This window comes from Amphiura filiformis, chromosome 10 (assembly GCF_039555335.1).
Source record: "Amphiura filiformis chromosome 10, Afil_fr2py, whole genome shotgun sequence".
Taxonomy (NCBI): Eukaryota; Metazoa; Echinodermata; class Ophiuroidea; order Amphilepidida; family Amphiuridae; genus Amphiura; species Amphiura filiformis.
The window spans coordinates 63748057-63771241 of record NC_092637.1 but is presented as its reverse complement, the minus strand read 5'-3'; the positions used below and the strand labels follow the sequence as shown (position 1 = coordinate 63771241).

General features: G+C 38.0%; 1 protein-coding gene and 1 long non-coding RNA gene across 2 annotated transcripts; both read left to right on the top strand.

Moving 5' to 3' along the window:
• The first annotated feature begins 8094 nt into the window (after nucleotides 1-8094).
• On the top strand, nucleotides 8095-9767 carry LOC140162037 (hyalin-like). Its single transcript, XM_072185327.1, has 3 exons — nucleotides 8095-8323; nucleotides 8644-8889; nucleotides 9505-9767. The coding sequence occupies exons 1-3, from the start codon at nucleotides 8095-8097 to the stop codon at nucleotides 9765-9767; spliced, it is 738 nt and encodes a 245-aa protein (XP_072041428.1).
• A 9507-nt stretch (nucleotides 9768-19274) lies between these two features.
• On the top strand, nucleotides 19275-22153 carry LOC140162355 (uncharacterized). Its single transcript, XR_011860252.1, has 3 exons — nucleotides 19275-19337; nucleotides 21190-21277; nucleotides 22053-22153. It is a non-coding gene; the product is annotated as an uncharacterized lncRNA (long non-coding RNA).
• Nucleotides 22154-23185: the final 1032 nt, after the last annotated feature.

Below are 23185 nucleotides of genomic sequence, written 5' to 3'. Positions count from 1 at the left end.
AGTATCATAGTATCAATTGGGCCTTCATTGGGCACACGTTTCTCACTTCTCAAGGGACATCCCCTCAGTCACAACCCTATGTCGCGCGGCGCAACGATTATTTACATTGCTACATCCACCACTGACTGTCTCCACACTTTTAATATCGTTCCGCTCTCCGCTGCCTACGACTTTACTTCCTTGGCACGAGAGCGTGAGAAAGTGCCCAAATGCGCGAGACTCAAGCTGAATGCGTGAGACTTGGCAACCCTTGACATAACTAGAATTTTAGACACAAACTAAAAGTGCCCTCCCATAAAAATCCCACCAGCAAATAATGGCAAATACCCTTAATTCTTGATTTTTAGAGGAGGAGCTCTCTATTGTACATGAAATTTACCCCAAGGCAAAGCAGCCCAGGTGCGCCATTAGGCGAACGTTTACGGTATATGGAGTGACAGTCTCACGTCTTACCGATTGAGCCTGTTAGCGGAATGATTGATGTGTAAACACGCGAACTCTTTCGTAAACCCATCTACATTAAACTAGCACAAAAAGGTCGCCGCATTTGGTTATACACGGTGTCTCGATAAAGATAGGCCCTGTGGATTGGGGAACCTAACTTAATATATTATCAGTAACAAATGTCTTACTAGTAAAAAAACATCATGAAGTGTCTTCTTTAAAATGGTGCAAAAATCATCCAAATCAATTCACGGGTCAATGAGATAATTGGAATTGTACAATGGGACTCATTTCAAGACCTAATATCTAATATGGCTAATATAAAGGATGTCACAGTGGCTACACAATAATACTGCCACACTGTGCATGCATGCATTTAGTGAATTGAAAAGCGCGCCAATCAAAGTCTGGCAATTTAAGAAAACAACCATGTCAAAAAATGAATTTCTGCATTTGTTTCAATTGTTTGGATTTTTAATATATGGTATGTGAAACCTTTCTGAGGCTACCATCGAGTCCTACAAAATATTGCTTTTTTCAATAGGTATATTAAAAAAATCTGACCTTCCACCATTTAGATGAAGTACTAGTCTTTTTTATCTTGTAAAATGTTTCCTTCGACAACAAGTGAAACACATTTAGGAAAACTAGTTGAAAACTCAATGCAGAGATCTGAAGTGAATTTTAGAGAGTACATCATGGCAGTATAGTTGGTACACAGCATACGAGATCGCTTCTTATCAGATAAAAAACAATAGTCTTTAAGTTTGAGTCCTGTATTGTGAACAAATATAATCTACCAAAAAACGTTTCACAACGTAAAAAGGAGCCAAAGTTTATCAATTTTTTCCTGTGCTGCTTTTCACCTTTTTTAAAACTTGGTTCCATATATAAAAGTTTCTTTTTATAAAGATGTATACAAAGTCGTCTATACTTGTTGGTTTTCTTAGTTGGCAGTGTTTTCTGAAAAGCATTTCGTTAGAGAGAATGAAATGAAGAATTTAAAGTATTTAACATTATCATCTAGACAACAAAGCTGATGTGTACCAATCATTTTGAAACACCCTTAAGGCCAATATAAAATATCATGTGGTCGTTTTTGTGGTGGCAGAATCGCCTACAACGCGTGCCATTATTTCTTCTTTTAAGCACACAAGGTATTTGATATAACGTAAAGATTCGTCTAATGGTGCATTTGAGTGATATGCCTGTCGGAGCCAAACAATGCACAGCAAACCGCAATAGGAAATAAATCAACCCATGAATAAGTAAAATTAATATCAACATGCGTCGACATAGCTCATTACCAATCCATGCTTTGTGATACCAAAATAGTAATAAAGGATGGCAGCAGCAAGAAGGATAATATATCGCACGGTTAAAAAAAAATGGGTAAAAACAAATTACACAGGCTGCATTGAATTGACCTCCATAATAAATTTAGAACAATTTGTACGTTATAATTCGAACAGCATGTAACATAAATTATTATGTCACACACCAAGCCCCTAGCAAGTATGGCTTTATACTTACATGTTAGCAGAACTCCAAATTGGCCTATGTTTACGCCCAAGCACTAAGTATGATTTCATATTATCGAAAGTCCGATGCACACACCATATCCAAGAAAGTATGTCGTCACACTTAGCAGAAGACCTTATTGCCTCACAGTCATGCCCCAGTATGAAATTATACTTAAAACAAGGTATTTTTTCATAATAGACTTTACATAGTCTTTTTTTTATTTGAGCATAATCTAGCAGTTGATGTTGTTGTTGCAAATTGTGCACGAAATGTAGGGTATGTAATGTTTATACATAATCCGATCAGAGGTTAATTTATGAGTGCACAAACATTACAAGGTCAACTCACTTAGTCTTTATAGGCATGTTTGATCCTCTTTGACGTTTGTGTATTAAATTATCATCATTATTTTGAATGTTGTGTCTGAAAAGAAATTAAATAAACAGAATATGTGAATTTGCTATTGACAAAATTATGTAGAACTAATAAAGCATAATGAAGACTGTGATGACATTCTATATCATTTCAGCTTATACCATGCGGTCTTTTTTGTGGTGGATGAACCACCTACAACGTGTGGCATTATTGCTTTTAAGCACACAAGGTATCAACATAACGTAAAGATTCGTCTAATGGTGCACGTGGGCTCCCTTGACATAACTGGAATATCAGGCACAAGCTAAAAGTGCCATACAGTAAAATTCTTATCAGCAAATAAGGTTACGGATCCTTAATTCTTATTGGGATTTTAAGAGGACTGATCAAGCGGGGCTCCCTATTTGCAAATTTACCTCAAGTCCATGTGCACCATCAGGCGAATCTTTACGATAGTAGTTGAAGTAAGATTTCCCAATCATGTAAAATGATAATATGATATAAAACCCTCAAAAATGTGTAGCGTACCGTAGTGGAAAAAATATCGCACTTTCTCGACAGTTGGTGCTCATACTTAGACCTGGGGCATGATATACCGGTGGCACACTTAAGAGGGAGGAGGGGCAGTCAACTCAAATGAACATACGGTATGCTCCTCTGAAAGAACCCTGTTTTTGAACCGCGCAGCTAAGAAAGACCATGATCAACACAGAGCGCTAAAAGACCCTTGATTTTGACAATGTCAGCTCTAAAGACCCCTTTTTTAAGGCAATATAACCAGAAAATCAAGACAAACCCTTGATTTTGACTGATCACAGCTCCAAAAGACCCCTTTTGCCTGTTAGCAACTCCAAAATACCCCCTTCTCCCAAAGACACACCGTCGCAAAATTCCGGAAGCATGCCCACCAAAAATGTATGATGTGCCCCCGGGGTCCACGCTTATGCTTTTTACAAGTGTTGATATAGTTAAATAACGTAATATAATTACGAATACTCCATAAAACTAGGTATATTATCAAAACATTGAGTAACACAATATTATATGTACTGGTATGATGCTTATTTTTCAGTAGTATTATTTTTAAATCAACTGCTTAAGCCGGCACAAATATTTTAAGTATCACAATATTATGATTGTTTTCATCAGTCTTTATATCAATAGTGTCGTGTCAATTGTGCGTGCTAGAAGAACGACCAGATCCATCACGAGGGGTGCATTGAGATGGTCCCTACCGTATAACGAGAGATGCCATTGCCAAGAGTCGTAGCCCCTCGGAAGCCTACCCAGGCATGCGCTACCTATCAAGACGATATCGACGCTATGAAACTATGGTTTGTGGATGATCCTAGACCACTAACTAACCGTATGAATTGGAATAAAGATGCCCTCGATATTCTGCTGGAGCGAAAGGAGTACTGCGGTAAGTTAATTTCATCACGATGCTTATGACAGAAATCAGTTTTTCAAACGAGGAAACGTGCAACGACTTAATTTTATACATTAGAAAAGGCTTAAAACCCAACTATTAGGCCATGAATCATATTTAATCCTCATTTAGGCCTGGGAAATAGATTGTCTGTGACAAATGAGCAGGAGCCGACATTTTATGACGATTTGGCTAACTTTCAAAATGTGTTACATTTTAGAAACACCAAGCTATTTGTGAGGTGGCGTACGCTGTATAGGCTATAGGGTGATCTAGTCGGCTTTTTTATGGAAAAAATGCTGGCCTCCGTATATAATTTCTACAATGGATGTCTTCATCTGACCTTCGACTTGCAGAAAGAGTAAGTTTTGAAGAGCTGAGTTGATCTGGAGTCAAGAAATAGACGTTTTCCCGGACCCTGTTTGTACAGAAAGTCAATGGGGGCTATTTAAGCTTTGAGCAGAATGAACCGAGCCTAGACTGACGTGAGTTTTACACACAAAGAATTGCGGATTAACGTCCCTGTGTCGCTTTGAATGAGATGATCTCTAGCATTGTAACAACAGTGCGAAGTAGTTGTTTTTATACAAAGATACATACATGCATACATTTTAAGCATTTATATAGCGCTACATACACAAAAGAGCGCAGCGCATATAACAAAAATAACATGACAAAAAATGAAACCAGATTAATTAAATACAAAGAACATACAAATAATGACCACAGAGGAACAAACTATTTATAAGCAGCAAACATGTAAGGTTTTAGACCCTTTCATGTTACAGATAAGTAGTAAATAGTCAAAGGGAATTTAACGATCATTGATGCCAAGCACTACATTTATTGTAATCTTCCAATATTGGCATATTTAACCCTAGAACTACTGAGCCGTATTGTTTAAACACGGACTACGAAGGGGGGTGTTGCAACCCCTAATTGTCAATAATAAGCGTCATATACCGTTATATTTGGTACCAATGTATAGCTAAGGGTCTCTTCTATCCAGTGATACCAAACTAAGTACAACATTCACCACATAATGTCGTTGTGACATCATGATGTGAGGGCGCCCATGCAAATTTTGGAAATTCCGGCTATGCATACTGCAGTTACTGTCCGTTTTCCTATACACAATACACAGTGCTCTTACCATTGACGCGTGACCACTACAAATAGCGTATGTTAGAAGTATGGGGATTTGCCTAGTTAACGTCGCTGTGTAAAAAATAACCGGCCAATATTAAAAGTACTCTTCTAAAATTCTAGAAAATATAGTTTTGTAACATGTCCTAAATTTTTAGCTAATCTAGATGTTTGGAAATATTCGTACTTTGGTGTTTTAGTGTAATGTTATAGGTAATAGTACATTGACTAGTTAACGTCGCTGTGTGAAAAATAACCGGCCAATATTAAAAGTACTCTTCTAAAATTCTAGAAAATATAGTTTTGTAACATGTCCTAAATTTTTAGCTAATCTAGATGTTTGAAAATATTCGTACTTTGGTGTTTTAGGATGGATATGTAAACGACATATAACATCAAAAATATGAAGAAATTATTTCCAAACCGTGTTAAGTCTGCAAACCACCATGCTTCTCATTTTCAAGAACGCTGGTTAACAATGAGCAGAGTATTATCTCATTTCGTAAACAAAAGCCCGCACAGAATTGTTCTCTAGCGTTCGCTTTATAATCGTTCACCCAACTGAAACTATAGTACCAGCTCATTGCTCCATTGTACATGTAAAGCAGAAACATATGTTGTGTGTATTTAACCAGAGAAGATATGATTTAATCAGTTGAGCTGTTTTCAATGAGTGTTATCTTGGTTTAATAGCTTTTAATGGGGTTTAAGTCCTGCAAAGGTCGTGGTGAATTCTACTATAGACATGACTGCATCATGGTACAAAAATTCTACACAAATGCAATTTTGACCAAATTTGCTCCTCAATATAAAAGGAAATGACTATTTCAACCTAACTAACAAGTAAGAAGTCAGTAGCTCATGGAACAATTGCATTAGCCCGAAATGACAATCATTGATTGTACTGTAGAAACCACTGGAGGTCTCACCAATCCCCATATGGTCATCCATGACGGACAGGCCTACCCCAGGTAAGGTGCTGGGGTAAAACTGTTATCACTGAAATGAGCGCTAAGGATTGATCTACGATTAGCCTAGGTCGTTTGGGCGTAAATGCGTGGTTTTTTTTTTTTTATTATGACAGATACAAAAGCTTATTTCTGGGGTTAAATGACTTCGTCCTTTCTTGTAAACACAATTCTAACTTCATCGCATTATTTTTTATAGGATTAAATGAATGTTTATCGAACCCTTGTGAATATAGAGGGATTTGTTATGATAGAATCGGGGAATACATATGCGCATGCCAAGACGGATTCTCTGGATCTCGATGTGAGCAGGGTAAGTCTTAAACACATCTAAGTAGTAGAATACGTTTGTTTAATTCAGTTTTAGCCCTTTCAAATGTGAAATGTATACGAACGGAGAGTTTTAAAACAGATTTTGAAATCTCAGATTAATAGATGGTTTGGAGAACAAAATCTCTTCAAATCTGACATTGTATCATGTTTAATTGCCCAGCAAGTATACAGTGATATTGGAAAAAGTTAAGTTCAGGACCAAGAATATAAAGTTATTTCGGGCATAAAAGTGTTTGAGTTTATAAAGATTTCCCATGCCTCTTGATATCTGTAAAATGGCTTTCATTCTCAGATTTTCGTCAATCATTGTTCCATATATTCATATTAACACAACTTCATTTGTGATATGTAACTGCATGGAAAGGTGTGACTTGTTAGCATTACTGATCATATGTTTGCTTCAAAAAACTTCCTTTACTTAAAACATCAAATTGACTGAAAATGTAATTGTATGACTTGTTATTGTAGTGTCGTCAACACACAAGACAATCCAAACAAGGTTAAAACAAGACATATTTAATGTACGCATTTCCAATTGTGCTACTGTTTATTCAGATATTAAAAACCCTGTTCTGGAGTCCTGCCCTGCAAACCAAACAACCGATACAGATTCAGGTCAATCGACCGCATTGATTGTATGGAAAGAGCCTATTGCTACTGATAACTCCGGCCTTAGCCCTACAGTTGTGTGCGATCCGGCATCGGGAACTGACTTTGTTATCGGGATAACAAATGTAACGTGCACAGCTGTGGATTGACTCGGGCATGTCAATAGTTGCTCATTTTACGTTGATGTCAAGGGTAAGATTATTTTGATTTTGTTGTGGCTTTATTTTTGCTCGCCCGATCCAAAATTCCCTCGATATAATAAAAAACACAAAACATTAAGATTAAATTCTTAGATCAATAATAAGTCATGCAAACCATGTCAAATACAATCATCTTTGGTTTTGGATCTTTCAACAGACACTGACGATCCTGAGTGGGAGTCCTGCCTTACAGATCAAATAGCTAACACCGATTTTGGCGAACCAACCGCTATGATTATATGGGAAGACCCAGTGGCTACGGATAATTCCGGCAGCAGCCTACAGTGATCTGCGATCCGCCATCGGGAACTAACTTCCATATCGGACACACGCTTGTCACGTGCATGGCTCTCGATGGATATGGAAATAACAACAGCTGCTCGTTTAATGTCGTTATTCAGGGTAAGATTTTAACTTTCCTCTCGACTTTCTTGTATACGATTGAACGAATAAAGATTATTTGCTCAATCACAGGAAAACGAACTTCTCAGGTGATGCTGTGTCCCAGTTTCCATCACCGATATCGCAATCTTCAGAGCCCATACAGGTAATACAGATAATAGGTTTCTTCTGGTAAACAAAATAAATGAAATGATGGAATGAAAATATTTTTAATCACTTTAATAAGCACGATTATTTGTTGTTTATCATCAGACAATGAAGACCCTGTTTTGGCGTCCTGCCCTAAAAACCAAACAACCAACACAGATCCAGCTCAACCAACCGCAATGATTGTATGGCAAGGGCCTATTGCTACCGATAACTCCGATGTTAGCCCTACAGTTATGTGTGATCCGGCCTCGGGAACTGACTTTGTTATCGGGATAACTAATGTAACGTGCACAGCTGTGGATGGATTCGGGAATGTCAACAATTGCTCATTTTACGTGGATGTCAAGGGTAAGAGATTTGTATGTATTTTTTTTACCATTCGTTCCAAAATTGCCTGGGAAATAAACACAAACCATGAAGATTAAATGCTTTGATCAATAATAAGTCACACCAGCCATGTCAAATGCAATCAACTTTGGAGTTTAATCTTTTAACAGACAATGAAGATCCTGCGATGGAGTTTTGCCTTACAGATCAAGTAGCTGACACCGATTTTGGCAAACCAACCGCTATGGTTATATTTGAAGATCCAGTGGCTACTGATAACTCCGGCAGCAGCCCCACACTAATATGCGATCCGCCATCGGCAACTAATTTCACTATTGGGCAAACGCTGGTCACGTGCATTGCTTTTGATGGATATGGAAATAACAACAGCTGCTCGTTTAATGTCGTTATTCAGGGTAAGATTTTAACTTTCCTCTCGACTTTCTTGTATACGATTGAACGAATAAAGATTATTTGCTCAATCACAGAAACGGACTTCCGATAAAACGATTATAACCATCAAAGCTTATAGTATTTTGGTATTTAAAGGTCTTGCCTCGAGCGATGCTGCTTTACTGCCTCCATCCTCGATATCGCAATCTTAAGAGCATAAGTATAAAGATACAACTTTCATCTGGCAAATTAAGAAAGAAATGATGGAATGACAAACATCTTTTGAATCACTTTAATAATCACGATTTTCAGTTTTTATGTATGCTATATTGTTCATCGCCAGACAATGAAGACCCTGTTTTGGCATCCTGTCCTGCAAACCAAACAACAAACACAGATCCAGGTCAACCGACCGCAATGGTGGTTTGGCAAGGGCCTATAGCTACCGATAACTCCGATGTTAGCACTACAGTTATGTGTGATCCGGCATCGGGACATGGCTTTGTTATCGGGATAACTAATGTAACGTGCACAGCTGTGGATGGATTCAGGAATGTCAATAGTTGCTCATTTTACGCGGATGTCAATGGTAAGAGATTCGTGGTTGCTTTGATTTGATTTTCTTGTGTTTTTCTTTTCGCCCATTCGTTCAAAAATTGCCTTGATATAATAAACACAAAACATGAAGATTAAGGGCACGGTGGCTCAGTGGTTACGGCATTGGACTCATAATCTGAGAGCTTGTTTGATGTGAGTGGGTTCGATTCCACGTCCCACCACCGTGTTGTGCCCTTGGGCAATGGGCAAGGCACTTTGCCTAGCTTGCCTCACCCCACCCAGGTGCAATGGGAAGCTGTCAGGGATAGTCACCGTCGTTGTACTGATGGACCCTGCGCCACTTGTAGGCTGCAAACGTGGTTCCGACATATTCTAATGACAACGGAATAAATGTAAAGCGCTTTTAGGCTGTTTACTGCATAAAGCGCTATATAAATATCTACATTTATTTTTTAATTATTAAATGCATTGATCAATAGTAAGTCGATAAAATTAGGATGCGGTAATATATGTCGATGACGTTAAATCGCAAGTATAGTATAATATTAGATGATTGATTTAATTCAGATATTAATGGCTGCTTCCGGGATCCTTATTTGGTACAATATGCAAATTAGGATGTTTTTCACCCTTCTGTCCTTTTTAGATGTTGAGAATCCAATACTATTTGGTATGCCTGATAACATAGCAAAGTTAAGTGGCCACCCAAATGAACCGATAACTTGGATAGAACCGCACGCTACAGACAATTCTGGAATCGTAACACTCACATCAAGTCATGGTACAGGTGACACGTTTCCTCTAGGGGTTACACTGGTGACATACACGGCCGTTGACCCGTTTGGTAATATGGATACTGGGACGTTTGCGATAGAACTTATAGGTTTGCATGCTTATTTACAAACTTGACATTAAGTATGGAATATTTTTGCAAACTCCGAAGACTACTCTGGAAGGGTGTCTGCATAATTAAAATTGGAGTGTGTCGGGAGATGGTGTAAAACAATTGTTTAATAGACACTGTGCTTTCATGGGTTTACACTATGTCTCATGTTCGCCCTTCCGGCGGCCATATTGGATACCATACTTGCATAATGTATGTCTAATTGAGTGATATCGCTTAATTTTTAAAGAATGAAAATAATTTGACTTAAAGTAAAGAAAGAACATTTTTCAGGGGTTTTCTACCATAAATCTGCCATATTCGGCAAATTCACTACATTATGAGCACCGACGAAATATTTAGCCCGTGCGGTTATTGCAGACCCCGTCTCGTCTTGGCACTTCGTAAACAAATATTCCATACTTGTTATCAAGTCTGTATTCGCCGTAGAAGTGATGATGTAACAGGATCAACTACCATAGCAATAGATTATTACAATGTTTTAGAATATATCGCCCTTCACTACAACGTTCACGCGGTACCTGTGTATTGAACCTTAGATGTCAAAGAACTGGGGTAAAGATCTGGATTCTATAGAATATCCATCACTGGCACCAGTAAGATTAGTATCTTTGAAAAGAGTGGTATTGTATTCAATCTATGATTGCAGACATACACAGGAAGAGTGCAACCTGCTTGGAGTGCAGGGCGATATATTCAAAAACTGTATTAATCTATTGCTATGGTAGTTAATCCTGTTACATCATCACTTCTATAACGAATAATCACGTTTGTAAATTTTAACATTTTTTTCGTGCTTTTGTTTGTGGATTATTTGTCCGTGTTTTCCTCCTGAGCGTTTGTTATTCTTATTCTTGTTTTGCCCAATATTAGGTGAAGTCAGTCGGGAAATGCTGCGAATGCCACTATATTAATGAATTATACCCGACTTCCATCCCCAATGTCAAAAAGAAAATAATCTACACCACTGTGAAGTTAAACCGCAGACTGGTTAGAATCAAAACTAGCCATCTGCCAGTTTTAATTGACCAATGGCGTAGTCAGGGGGCAAAGGGAAGCTGACCCACCTGTGAGACGTCTTAAGATTTTAATTCTTCTTTTATTGTAATTTTTAGCTCATATCTGAACATTTTCATTTGCCGCATTTAAAGTTGTTTTACCTCTTCCCCATTTGCGACCCCTCTGGCTAGCCACTGTAATGGACAAAGTCATATTTGATCTGACGATGGCCTATAGACCATTATATGTGTTAGGCCCTACATGTAGACGATGATTACAAATTTATCAATTCTGCTTTTGAACAGGCTGTAGGTCGTCCCTTGGTATGGAGAGTGGTGACATCGCTGACAGCCAAATCACGGTGTCGTCAAGTGATACCGGTAAACTCGCCAGGTATGTCTAATATCGATTTATCTTGGAGTAGGGGAACATTTGCCGCGCTCGCGCCCAACATAACCTAGGCGGCTAGTTTAGTGGATTTCAATGAGAACCTGGTAATTAATGAAGCAGTTGCATTGATCCAGAACACACCTCCCCGTATACGCTATGTGCAACAGTATTGTTTTTAATCGTCGTCATGGGATTTATGCATTTCCATTCTGGTGTATCGGCAAGGCTCACAACAAACGTGCCAAAAGCGTGTCGACACGGCACACGGCTGTCTGCAATGGGTGTTGGTTGGAACAATGTCTACAGGGTCCTCAACTTTTTTCTCAATTTTCCACAGATATGCAAGATTGAACTACACTAATAGATGGGGACCTGATATAAACGATAACAACCGATGGATCAAAATCGATCTTTTGCACAACTACACGTTAACTGGAATCATTGTGCAAGGTAACTTAAGCGTGCGCGCAGCGTTTTGTGTCTAACGCATGAGATTGAAAGTTCTAAGTCATCCCCACCCCCCAACAAAAAGAATTCTAAATTTCTGGAGCTTCACGTCGAAGTTCATGTACGTTTGAAAAAAAAAAACACGTTATAGTACGATCATTTGAGAAAAAAAAGCCGTACCAGAAAAGTGTACACTTATCAGCAAAAATATCGCTTTGCCAATATCAGCGTAGGATCATCACGAGAAATATTTTCGAGATGTTGAACTAAAAGATCAGCTCCTTGTACTTTAACAGGACTATTGTTATCTGTATTGAATATTTTTCAATATAAAAATGGCAAGATCGTGCAGAATTTTCCTATTATTCGATACTCTCACAGTTCATACCAGATCAAAGTAGATGAGTTTAATAACTAATGACCAAAATGTCAGCCTAAGTTAAGTTGACTTAATGTACATAATGTATCGCCCCAAACTGTAACTACCTTAAAATGGCAGAAAGGCACTCAAGAGACAATGGGCATGCGATGAATTTTGAAATATTTTAACCAAAAAATCAGAAAGCATTTCAAATCATTAACTCTAGACCTATGAGGGGCGGGGAGGGGTTTATCCGTCATAAAAAACCACACACCTAAACTAATCGTACATCCATCCTTTACACTCTTTTTAGTGATAACAATTTTACCGCAGCACCTACCCGGGGGAAGGAGCGGTTATCGAAGATGGGGGGGGGAGCCCCGGATGATTTTCATTTTGCTCTTGTGAAATTTTTCCAAGAGCTACTGACTTTCTACTTGTTAGTTAGGTCAAAATAGTCATTTCTTTTTTATATTTAGGAGGAAATTCCGTTAAAATCCGCATTTTCTGTAGAATTTCTAGCCGAAAATTATGTTTGCCTATACTTTTCTACATAGCCAGAATTTCCCAAATTTGCATGGGCGCCCTCGCATTATGACGTCATGCATAGCGACATTATCTTGGGAATGTTTGTATTTATTTTGGTCCGGGGGGGGGGGGGCACTCCCATTGTGGCCTGTACACCATCCGCGATAATGAAAACGCGTCAAAGGTAGTTTTTCGTGGGTAAGCACGATACGCGCGTAACGCGTTAAGGGTGTCAAAAACATGAAATATTGGGAAAAAGGGTAGCAAAATTGCAATTGCTGAAATTTAGGGTATGAAATTTGATGCAAGGAATAAAATCCCTGTTTAGGGTATTGTTTTAGTCAAGGGTTAAATCCTTGTTTAGGGTGCTTTTCAAAAGTCGATTATCGCGGATGGTGTACAGGCCACAATGGGACTGACCCCCCCCCCTCCCCGGGGTTCACATCTGTATCTGATCTTTTCAGTCACCGCCTCCCTCTATTTGTTAGCTTCCCAAGTGGACTACGGACTTTGCCTTGCGGTTAAGATTTTAAACACGGGACTCTATTTTTCCCATTTCTATTTTCCATATCCCATTTTCCAATTTCTGGCCTAACTAAAATTGGCCATGATGTAATGCATCTTTAAATGGATCTGCCTTGTGATTGGTCGCCCATATCTCGCTATTGTTTAAATCTTCCGGGCCCGCGCCATTACCATTAACTACACCGTACACAACTATCTGTGGTATTTGCGGCGCTTTTGTGTTGACGCGAAAGTTAATCTCTCATCAAACATCTAACGCGTCTTGTATATACCATGCTTAGTACTTGTGGTTAATGGACTGTATAAACAAGGTAAAGTTCTGCTTAAAATTCAAAGTCCATAGTCGGATTTTCGGGGTTCGCTATCAATAAACTGGTAGATTCCAAAATCAGAATTGTTCAGTATTAAAGTGAGCCATTATAATTATGCAAGATAATGTTGCATTCAGTTACTTTTATTGTCACTAATTATCTGATATTTTTAACTCTTTATGACCATTTTACTATTGAATACTTTAATTTTAATAAACATCATCAGTATAATTTTGAGTTCAACGAAATGGTTTCATCATGACTAATAATAACATATTTTTAATAAAATTCGACTATGGCATAGTCTAATCGAATTGAAGTATGAATACGGAGACATTCCTTCTGATATCAAATAATTTTGATTCTTTTTAAATAATACACATTTTATGACAAATTATTAAAATTTAATATTATTCATAGTTTTGATATTTAACAGTCCTCGAAGTAAACATTCTAAATCTAATGATATGAACTTAAACTGTATGTAGCTGGTATGAGCTTTTAATATTGAAGATATAAATTTTTTCCCCAAAAGACCTATTTTTTTTTTTTTTTTTGGGAAAAAATACATACACTTTAAGTACATATTAATAGATTTAGACAGTTTACTGGAGGATTATTCAATATCAAAATTAATTAATCAAATTTTAATCATTTCTCATAAAATGTGTATTATATCGCGAATTTCAAAATTTGAAAATTAGTTGACATCAGAAGGACATTCTCCGTATTCAGAATGCAATTCGATATGTCTGATGTGCTCTTGTATCATTCAGTAGAAATGAATAACGACATTTCCTTTCATCAATAACCAAATAATAATATTTCGTATTGCTCAGGTTTGTTTTTTGCTGTATATTATATAGTTGTGTCATACAGCTCTTTATCATCGTGATATGCGCGTATTCTATATTATGCGGTTTTTAATATGCAGCGTATTGGTTGGGTATGTGAAAGAGACGGTTTTCACGATGTTGTTAACTTAGCTCCGTGTGCTGCTGCTTTGTTTCACCGGTTTCGTCAAGATGTGTTGTCTGCAATCATGGCTAGATTTGTAAAATTCTCTAAAGAAGAACTTGAAGCTAAGCTTGAAACCAGCATCCCCACATAAAACGAGCAAATGAAAAGGCTGCACGGGCAGTTCGGGCATACTGGTTAGAAGTAGATGAATGCCAGGCCAGCTCTGACTTTGAAAGCTTCAACGTTGATAAACTGGATAAATATTTACAAGGATTTTGGTATGGTGCTCGCGATCTCAAAGGCATCAAGTACAAGGCCAGTACTCTGGACAATCTCAGGCACAGAGATGAGGCACTGCCTCAACAGGTATCTCCATGCTCCACCGCACTGCAAAACATACGACATAGTGAAAGACAAGGAGTTTCGTTCATCCACAGAGGCGTATAAAGGTGCGTTGCGTGAACTTAAAGATGAAAGGAAAGGAAACGTTGAACATTACCCAGAAATAAATCAGTATGATCTGCAAAAAGTAGGGCTGCAAGAAAGAGTGCAGTTTGATATGATCGTTATATTTACAACGCTACTGATGGGATAGAATCATCTGGGTGGGTGTCGAGAAAGCCACACAGGAATAATGCCTGAAAAGAAAGGTGACAGCAAGTGTCCGGTGACATCATTTATTTTGTACACGCAGCATCTTCATCCGATGTGATGCCTTTGGGCTAGGCCTAAGACCAGCGCAGTAAAGGATTTGAGCACAAAGCATCACCTCTCACGAGTGTATACAAACCATTCAATACGAGTCAATGCACCGAGTATTCTCACCAGAAAGGCGTTTGCATCACAGATAAAAGAAGTAACAGATCATAGGTCCGTAAATAGTTTGGCAATATATCAACGAGTGACTGAAGACGAGAAGAAACACATGGGTACAACGCTGAGTGAAAGTGTCAAAGCCAAACCAACAAGATATACCCAGTGTACCCTGTAGTAGTTCGACTGCTACAATTAAGCGTAACAGGTATAATAAGCCTAAGCCAACATGATCATACAAAAGCACCTTCAACTTGTTCAAGGCCTCCAGCCACTTATCCAATACAAACTGTCAATGCGCAGGATCTACTTGATTTGGGCCTAGATGTGTTTACTAGTACTGACATGACTGATGGGCTTCAAAGTAGGCCTACGCAAGAACATTATTGTTGCCCCCGAATAATCCAGCGGCTTATGTATCGCCTAGGTCTAGCCCTGGTATAGGCCTACATCAATCATCACCTGCCCATGCTGTTGCTCAATTGCAGCCAATTGACATTGATCTGTGTCATACGAGATCTGCAATATGATCCTCACTTTGAACACGTTGAAGAGTCACAGCTTACCATTCATACACGTAACACAGAAAGAGATGAGCAGGTTTTAATGCAGCAGCATTTGAATCGCCATATCACTACGACAGCATGGTATGCCTATTCAGTGGATGTACAATACACAATGTTGTAATAAATGTGCACCCGCAGAATCAGCAGTAATTTGACTTCAGAAAGTGACTGAAACTGTATACGTTCGTGTTTAAATTGGAATTTGATGTTGAGACAATTAGCCGTTAACGTTTGCTGCTGTTGCAGCTTGTTGCATTTGGAGTTCAAGAGTTAACTGTAATAGTTATTGAATTCATAACAGAACTACGAGAAAAACCTTGAAAGTTTTGGACATTTGGAAGTGAAATAGCCTGCGATACATCATCAAAAATTTCAACTATTGAACATTCGAGCTATAGAAGATTGGTAAGTGTGGTCTTTTTGTATTATTTTTTATGCAATATTCATGTCTACTGAATGATAAATCGTTACCCACTGTGTGTTCATGTAATACGAAAAATATCACTGGTTTGGGGATAACTAATAATGTCCCACCAAAAATATTGTCAAAACGTTCATACCCCAGTCTTTAAACATTTTTTTTGGTAGGATTCCCAGAATGTTTATTTTATAGTCAAATGAAGAATTCGTACCTTTTATTTGTGCAATTTGAGAAATCATTGATATACCCCTCAAAGGAATTACTATTCTAAAGTCTGTGGAATATTACAACTTTATAATTCACTACATTATTAGTACCATAATATAAACTCGTGGAAAGCATATTTTCTATCAAAATAAGTTGACACCATTCTCCCGAAACACCCCAATTAATATTTAGCCCGTGTGGTTTATGTAAACCCCTTTCAGACGAATCGTAGCACTTCATGAAGAAGTATTCCATTCCTAATCCTTGTGCAACCGATGGTCTTTGCAATTATTTTGTATTAATATGGCCATACCGATTCCATACGTGGATTATCGCAGACCATTGTAGAACATATGGGTAACATTTTTATACGTACTTTTCAACAAATCTCAATCGGACGCCTGCATTATATCACTGCGTGTCTCGTCATTAATTTTACACCTTAAATCTATGTCTTTAAGGTTGGTTTAGTTGGGTCAAAACTTTATCTATAAGTTATGAGATGCCGCCTGGATCTGGCACCTTCGTGAATATCAATGATGAGCAGGGACAACCACAGGTAAAATAATCCACTTGTATTCTACTTAACATGTTTAAGGTGTCGGGGTTCATTCATTTTTAAAAGGACTCCTCTGCAACAGCATAAAATAATAATTCCAGCTTACTTCACGATGTGTTACCAAATCAGTGTCTAGGCGCTACCAAATCAATCTAGTCAGGTGTGCTCTTCGTGGTAAAAGATCGCATCAGATACCATTAAGTTATTGATCAATTGATGGAAAATTGCGTCCTTACACGTACCTCGCATATTTTGTTAGAACTCTGACCTTGACCAGGAGACAGGCAACACAAGTTAGTGACCTTTTAGACACTTTACAAAAAAACCAGGCGGCGGATGACATGATCGAGCCGGCAAACCGCCAACCGTATGGCATTTTCCATATACTCAGTTAGTTTTGTGGTGTTCATTATCGAACCCCAACGGTTTTAGCTTTTATTTATATTATTTATCAACATAGGTCTATTTTGGTTTGTGATATTTCAAGCGTTTTTAAAATTTCAAAATAATCCCATTCAATTACACGGTTGACGATGTAAATTTACTGAATTTAGGGACTGCACGTCATACACCACCTGAAAAAAACCTGATCGTAAACTCTTGGTAACTTGTAGCTGTCCCATCGACGTTGAGTGACGGTTGGTTGACTCGGATGTAAAAGGACCCCTTCTCATTCGTTTCAAAGTATCTTACATCCCGACCACAAAATTATTGCACAATATTCTCGTTTAGCCTATCATAATAATACACCTAAAATATTGGCTTCTTTTCAGATTTTCCAAGCCAGCACCGATGGACACACCCCAGTTTATATCATGTTTGACGATCCGATCTATAGCAGCATAATACAGGTGGAACCCAAGACATGTAAAGACGGTGGTCAGTATTGTCCCTTGAGACTGGAGATTCTTGGCTGTTGCTTATTTTCGGTTGATGTCAATGGTAAGAGTTCTTGGTTCTTGTTGTTGCCTTTATTTTATTCATTTGTCTTTTTGTTCATTCGTTCCGAAGATGCTTTGATATAATAAACACATACGGTGTAGGTTAAAGATCAGTATGCAACATCCAAGTCAATTACAATCATAATTATTTGGTTATTAATTAATCAACAGACAACGAAGAACCCGAGTTGGAGTCCTGCCCTACAGATCAAATAGCTAACACAGAATCTGGCGAACCAACCGCCATGGTTATATGGGAAGATCCAGTGGCTACGGATAATTCCGACTGCAAACCCACAGTAATATGCAATCCGCCATCGGCAACTAATTTCCCTATTGGACAAACGCTTGTCACATGCATGGCTTTAGATGGGTTTGGAAATAACAACAGTTGCTCGTTTAGTGTTGTTATTCGGGGTAAGATTTAACTTTCTCTCTACCTTCCTGCCGGGGGGGACTCAACTGAAATTTTGGTAGCGCGGAGCGCCGAACTTTGAGAACTAAGAACTGGTTTGAGGCAAAATAGGGCTTGATGAACTAAACTTTCAACATTTTTGATTGGTATTGGGGCAAATTATAGGTTTTGAAGCTAAAAACAAACCGCTGGGGATTGTAAGTGGCGCTTCATAGATGGATATTTACAATTGTTATAAAATAAGCAAGAGGTACTGTGATCAATTTGACTTGGAGCAGATAGGCAAAATATGTTGTACAGAACAAATCCTTTAAGCATAATACTTTGATTTGACAACGCAACACTTCTTCAACCATGGTCAGTTTTTTACAGCAACAAAACGATGTACTGTTTTGTTCTTTACAAACAATGTTGTGACGAATCGAGTCATTTCATGGTAGACTCGAGTCATTCCTAAGAATTTTGGTAGTCGATATTTCTGTGGGAAATTGTAAAATTGGAATCATTATATTTATGAAAAGTCAAGTCCGGAGTCACGACTTGTTACAAGTCTGCATTTGAAGCCGAAATAATTATGCAAAATGAAAGAAAATATACTTTATGTATCTGTTTTCCAACAACGACAATGAATATGGCTGATCCAAGTTAATCGGGACATGTGTAAACATATTATTATATCAAATACAAATATACCAAATTCATTCAAAGATCGTACATTAAGGCTTTACAGGCGTCGGTGCTGATTAAGTTAGGGGTTATATATGGCGATGACGTTAAATAGCAAGTATAGTATGTTAATGCGTTTTAGATTTAGATATTAATGGCTGCTTCTTGGATCTGTATTTGGTACAATATACAAATTAGGATGTTGTCCGTTCTGACCATTTTATTTTAGATGTTGAGAATCCAATACTACTTGGTATGCCTGATAACATAACAAAGTTAAGTGGACACCCAAATGAACCGATAACTTGGATAGAGCTGCACGCTACAGACAATTCTGGAGTTGTAACACTCACATCAAGTAATGGCACAGGTGACATGTTTCCTCTCGGGGTTACACTGGTGACATACATGGCGGTTGATCCATCTGGTAATGTGGAGACTGAGACGTTTGCGATACAAATTATAGGTTTGCTTGCTTATTACATACTTGACATGGCATAATTATTCGCAAAATTCCAAGACTAGTCTGCAAGGGATCTGCATAATATTAATTGGGGTATGTCGGGAGATGGTGTAAATTAATTGTTTGATAGACAATGTGCTTTCCACGAGTTTACATTGTAACGAATTTGCCTAAAATAGCGGATGTATGGAGATTAAATTTGAGCTTTGTGGGGGACACAATTTCGGACTTTATGCGACATTGTTCTGTTAGTATCAATTTTATTGGGGTTTGAGGTGATATTTCCTAAACTTCTTCAGCAATTTGGCATTCGTCATTTGGCATTCGTCAGAGCTGAAATGCTTTTGCAATGTATATACCATTTTTGGAAAAAAACTTAAACATGTTAAAATTATGGCTCTTAAAAGTGGTACGTACTCAGAAAATTTGAATGGCCCCTGAGGTCAATGTTGTCAACTTACGGTAAAAAAAAACAACAACTGCGCGTATTTCTGGTTGTCCAATGAACTCCCGCTGTTTCTTTGTGTGCAGTAAGTTTATAATATTTGGCCTCAGGGGGCCAATCAAATTTTCTGTGTACGTACACTTTTAAACCATATTTTTAAAGCTACTCCCACTTTCAAAACTAATACATTACAGGTGCATTTCAGATCTAACGAACACTGCTTGGTATATAGATCCAGTAAATATCAAACCTCAATAAATTAGATAATCAGAACAATGGTACCCAAATACAGAAATTTTACTCCACAAAACTCAAATTTAGTTTCCTTAAATCCGCCATATTTTGGCAAATTCACTACATTATGAGCACCGACGAAATATTTAGCCCGTGCGGTTAATGCAGACCCCTTTCAGACTTGTCTTGACACCACGTAAAGAAGTATTCCATACGTTTTATCATGTCTGTTTTCGCCGTAGAAGTGATGATGTAATGGGGTTAACTACCATAGCAATAGATGAATACAATTGTTTGAATATATCGCCCTGCAATACGTTCACGCGGTACCTATGTATTGAACCATATATGTCAAAGAACAGGAATAAAGATCTGGATTCTATAGAATATTCATATCATGCTGATCAAGTCACCTGTAAGATTAGTATCTTTGAAAAAATCGGTAATATATTCAATCTATGATTGCAGATATACACAGGCCAAAAGTGCAACCTGTTTGTAGTGCTGTGCGATATATTCAAATATTGTATTAATATATTGGTTGTTACATCATCACTTCTATGGCGAATAATAACGTTATTAAATCTTAACACTTTTTCGTCATGTGTTCTGTGCTTGTCTGGCTGCTTATTTGTCAGTGTTTTACTTCTGAGTGTGTGTTATTCTTGTTCGTATTTTGACCAATATTGGGTGAAGTCAATCGCGAGATCGGGAGACTGCCCCCTCTAACTTATGATATGCTGCGAATGCCACTATATCAATGAATTATACCCGACTTCCATCCCCAATGTCAAAAAGAAAATAAGCCACTGTGAAGTTAAATCGCAGACTGGTTAGAACCAAAACTAGCCACAGTCTCTTTTAAAACGTGACATCTGCCAGTTTTAATGAACCAATGGCGTAGCTAGGGGAAAAGGGAAGCTGATCCACCTGTGAAAGGTCTTAAGGTTTTTAGGTCTTCTTTTTGTTGTACTTTTTAGCCCATATCTTTTCGTTGAAGTTTGCCGCATTTAAAGTTGTTTTTTTCCTTCCCCATTTGCCACACCCTCTGGCTAGCCACTGCATTGGACACAGTCATATTTAATCATATTTGATCTGGTGATGCCCTCTAGCCCATTATGTGTTAGCACCTACATGTAGAAAATGATTACAATTTCAAATTCTGTTTTTGAACAGAGTGTCGGTCGCCACTTGGTATGGAGAATGATGATATCGCTGACAGTCAAATCACAGTGTCGTCAAGTTATCCCTCTGCAAGAGCAAGGTATGTCTAATATCGCTTTATATCGCAGTAGAGGATTTTTAAATAACCCATGGGGATTTGACTAGGGCAGGATTTACCATTGGGCCAGATGAGCAAAATATTTATATGGGCATGTTCTTTTTTAGCCCGAAAATACCATGTTTTAGACCAAAATATGGTAAAATTGCAAAATCTTGCGATCACTGGCCCTTTACGTAACATATTTCACCTTTATTTAGTGCTAAAATTGTCTGAAATTGACATTTTTGGGGCGTTCGTTCGCGCGCCAATGTCTAGTAAAATCGGAACAAAATATTGTATTTGCTTCTGCCGCCACTGTCTAACTTAGGCCCCCTGACCACTTCATTGTACATGCCTTACTCACAAGGAGTTTGGGGCCTCCAAATTTGGGCCTGGCTCAGGGCCCCCAAAAGGTAAATCCGGCCCTGCCCAAGTCACACTCATGTAAGGAAGCTTAGCATTTGCCGACGCTCACACTCTTTAAAAAGAATCAAACTACGCGTATTTTAAAGGATTTAAATGAGGTGCTTATCTTTAATGAGGTGATTTAATTAACCAGCATGACCAGTCAGAACATCATTCCCGGATGTACGCAGTACGTGAAGATGTTGTTTTAGCCGTCGTAGAAAGAGGCATTCATGTCCCGAGATTCATGCATTCCGGCTCTGGTGTGTCGAGACGGCTCACGGCAAAAGTGTGTCGACTGCCCTTGCATGGGGCTGGTTGAAAACCTGCCTACTGCTTGGACCTCTACTTTCTATGAATTTTCCCACAGTTATGCAAGATTGAACTACAATGACAGATGGGTTGCTGATTTAGCTGATAACAACCGATGGATCAAAATTGAGCTGTTGCACAACTATACGTTAACTGGAATCATTGTGCAAGGTCAGTAAAATGTGTGTATGCAACACATGGGATTATAAGTTCTCACCTAGGACTTTTTAAAAATACTCAAAAAGCTTTAATGAAATGAAAAACAATGGTGCCCTATATTGTTTTACACACCTGCTCAATTTACATTTTCAGTCACAATGGTTCATTGCTCTGTTACTTAAGAACACAATGCAGTTTTGAAAGTTGCGTTTTGATACATTTAAATCGCACAAAGCACGCATAATGTATGGAATTACATGTTCCATCTAAGACCTTTAGAAATACTCGAAATTAATTTACGAAATTGAAAAAACAAAATAATCGCAGCCTAATATGTTTTACACAACTTGCCGAATTCACAATGTAATGTCACACATGTTGTGATCAATAAAGAAAAGAAAGTTTTGAAAGTTGCACTTTGATACATTTGAATAACACCTAGCACGCATCATGTATATCTACAACAGGTGTATACATTAAGTTTGTAACATTTGGCCACAGGGGGCATTCAAACTTTCTGAGTACGTACCACCTGTAAGAGCCATATTTTTTAAATTTCCTCCCACTCTTAAAACTGGTACATTACAAGTGTATTTCAGTTCTCATGAACACTTATTGGTATTTAGGTTCAGTAAATATCAATCAACTCAAACCTCATTAAATTAGATAATATCAGAACAATGTTGCCCAAATACAGAGATTTTACCCCCACAAAACTCAATTAACTCTTTAAAAAACTCCTTAAACCCGCCATTTTAGGCAAATTCACTACATTATGAGCACCAAACTCAGGAAAGCACATTTTCGATCAAAAGTTATTTGACACCATATCCCGACACACGCTTATTAATATTTAGCCCGTGCGGTTTATGGGGACCCCTTTCAGACTAGTCTTGGCACTTCTTGAAGAAATATTCCATCCTTAATGTCAAGTCTGTACATCAACCTCAAAGATCATGTGCAACTGATCTTTACAATTAATTTGTCTTAATATGGGTATACTGATCGTAGAGCGATGTAGAACAATAAGTA